This window comes from Histoplasma capsulatum, genomic scaffold, assembly GCF_000149585.1.
Source record: "Histoplasma capsulatum NAm1 scaffold_200 genomic scaffold, whole genome shotgun sequence".
NCBI lineage: Eukaryota > Fungi > Ascomycota > Eurotiomycetes > Onygenales > Ajellomycetaceae > Histoplasma > Histoplasma mississippiense.
In genome coordinates, this window is record NW_001813782.1 from 609 (window position 1) to 1,332 (window position 724).

Genomic DNA, 724 nt, shown 5'->3' on the forward strand with positions numbered 1-724 from the left:
GATCTGCCCCGGGCCGGCCAGCGGTATGATGCGCCCGAGGTATGTATGGCTCGACCCTTTTATTTCCCTTGCTCCAGCCTCGATGTCCCACATTTTCGCCCACTTAGCCGGAAAATCCTTGCCGACTTCTGCGGGCCGGTCGGCCCAGTTTTGCAGTTCCCATATAAAATCACCCCCCCCGCGTTGTTTTTTAGGACCACGAGCACAGAATCGCACAATAGCATCCCACCTTGATCCGGTAGGTATATGTAGACGGAAAGCCAGGCGGCTTCAACCCCGCAGACGGGTTTGGTTCGTGAACTGGTTGCTCGGTCGGCCCCGGCCGTGAACCTCGCGAAACTCCCCAGCGGCGGTGTAGAAGCCCACGCTTGCCCTCGTTTCCATGTCGGATAGAGCCTTCCATGCGCGGTTAAGGGTGCCATCGGATGAACCCGATGGGCCCTTCAACCCCCGGTGGGCTCGAGCATCCGCGGCATCGCCTCGGGTGTCGGAACCCCGGAGTCCCTTGTCGACTCCGGTTCCGGTTGGGGTCTGTCGACTGTTGGCCGCTGGCGAACATTTCTGATCAGATTCCTGGGGGCAATCCGGGTCCGGAAGCCGCTGTGCGTCAGAGTGTCCGGGGCCGAGCTCCTCCCCCCGCGGGACCGATACAGGCAGACGGAGCTCCCCCTTTCTGGGTCGAGAAGTCCCTATCTGCCGCGGACCGTCCTCTTGAGATTTCCCC

The 724-nt window shown here is 61.6% G+C and overlaps 1 protein-coding gene across 1 annotated transcript; it reads right to left on the reverse strand.

Moving 5' to 3' along the window:
• Window positions 1–270: 270 nt before the first annotated feature.
• HCAG_09310 (predicted protein) lies at window positions 271–669 on the reverse strand (the record flags this gene model as incomplete). The annotated part of the gene is made up of 1 exon (XM_001535721.1): window positions 271–669. A coding segment is annotated over one exon (399 nt), but the record flags the coding sequence as incomplete, so codon positions are not given.
• Between the last annotated feature and the right edge of the window lie 55 nt (window positions 670–724).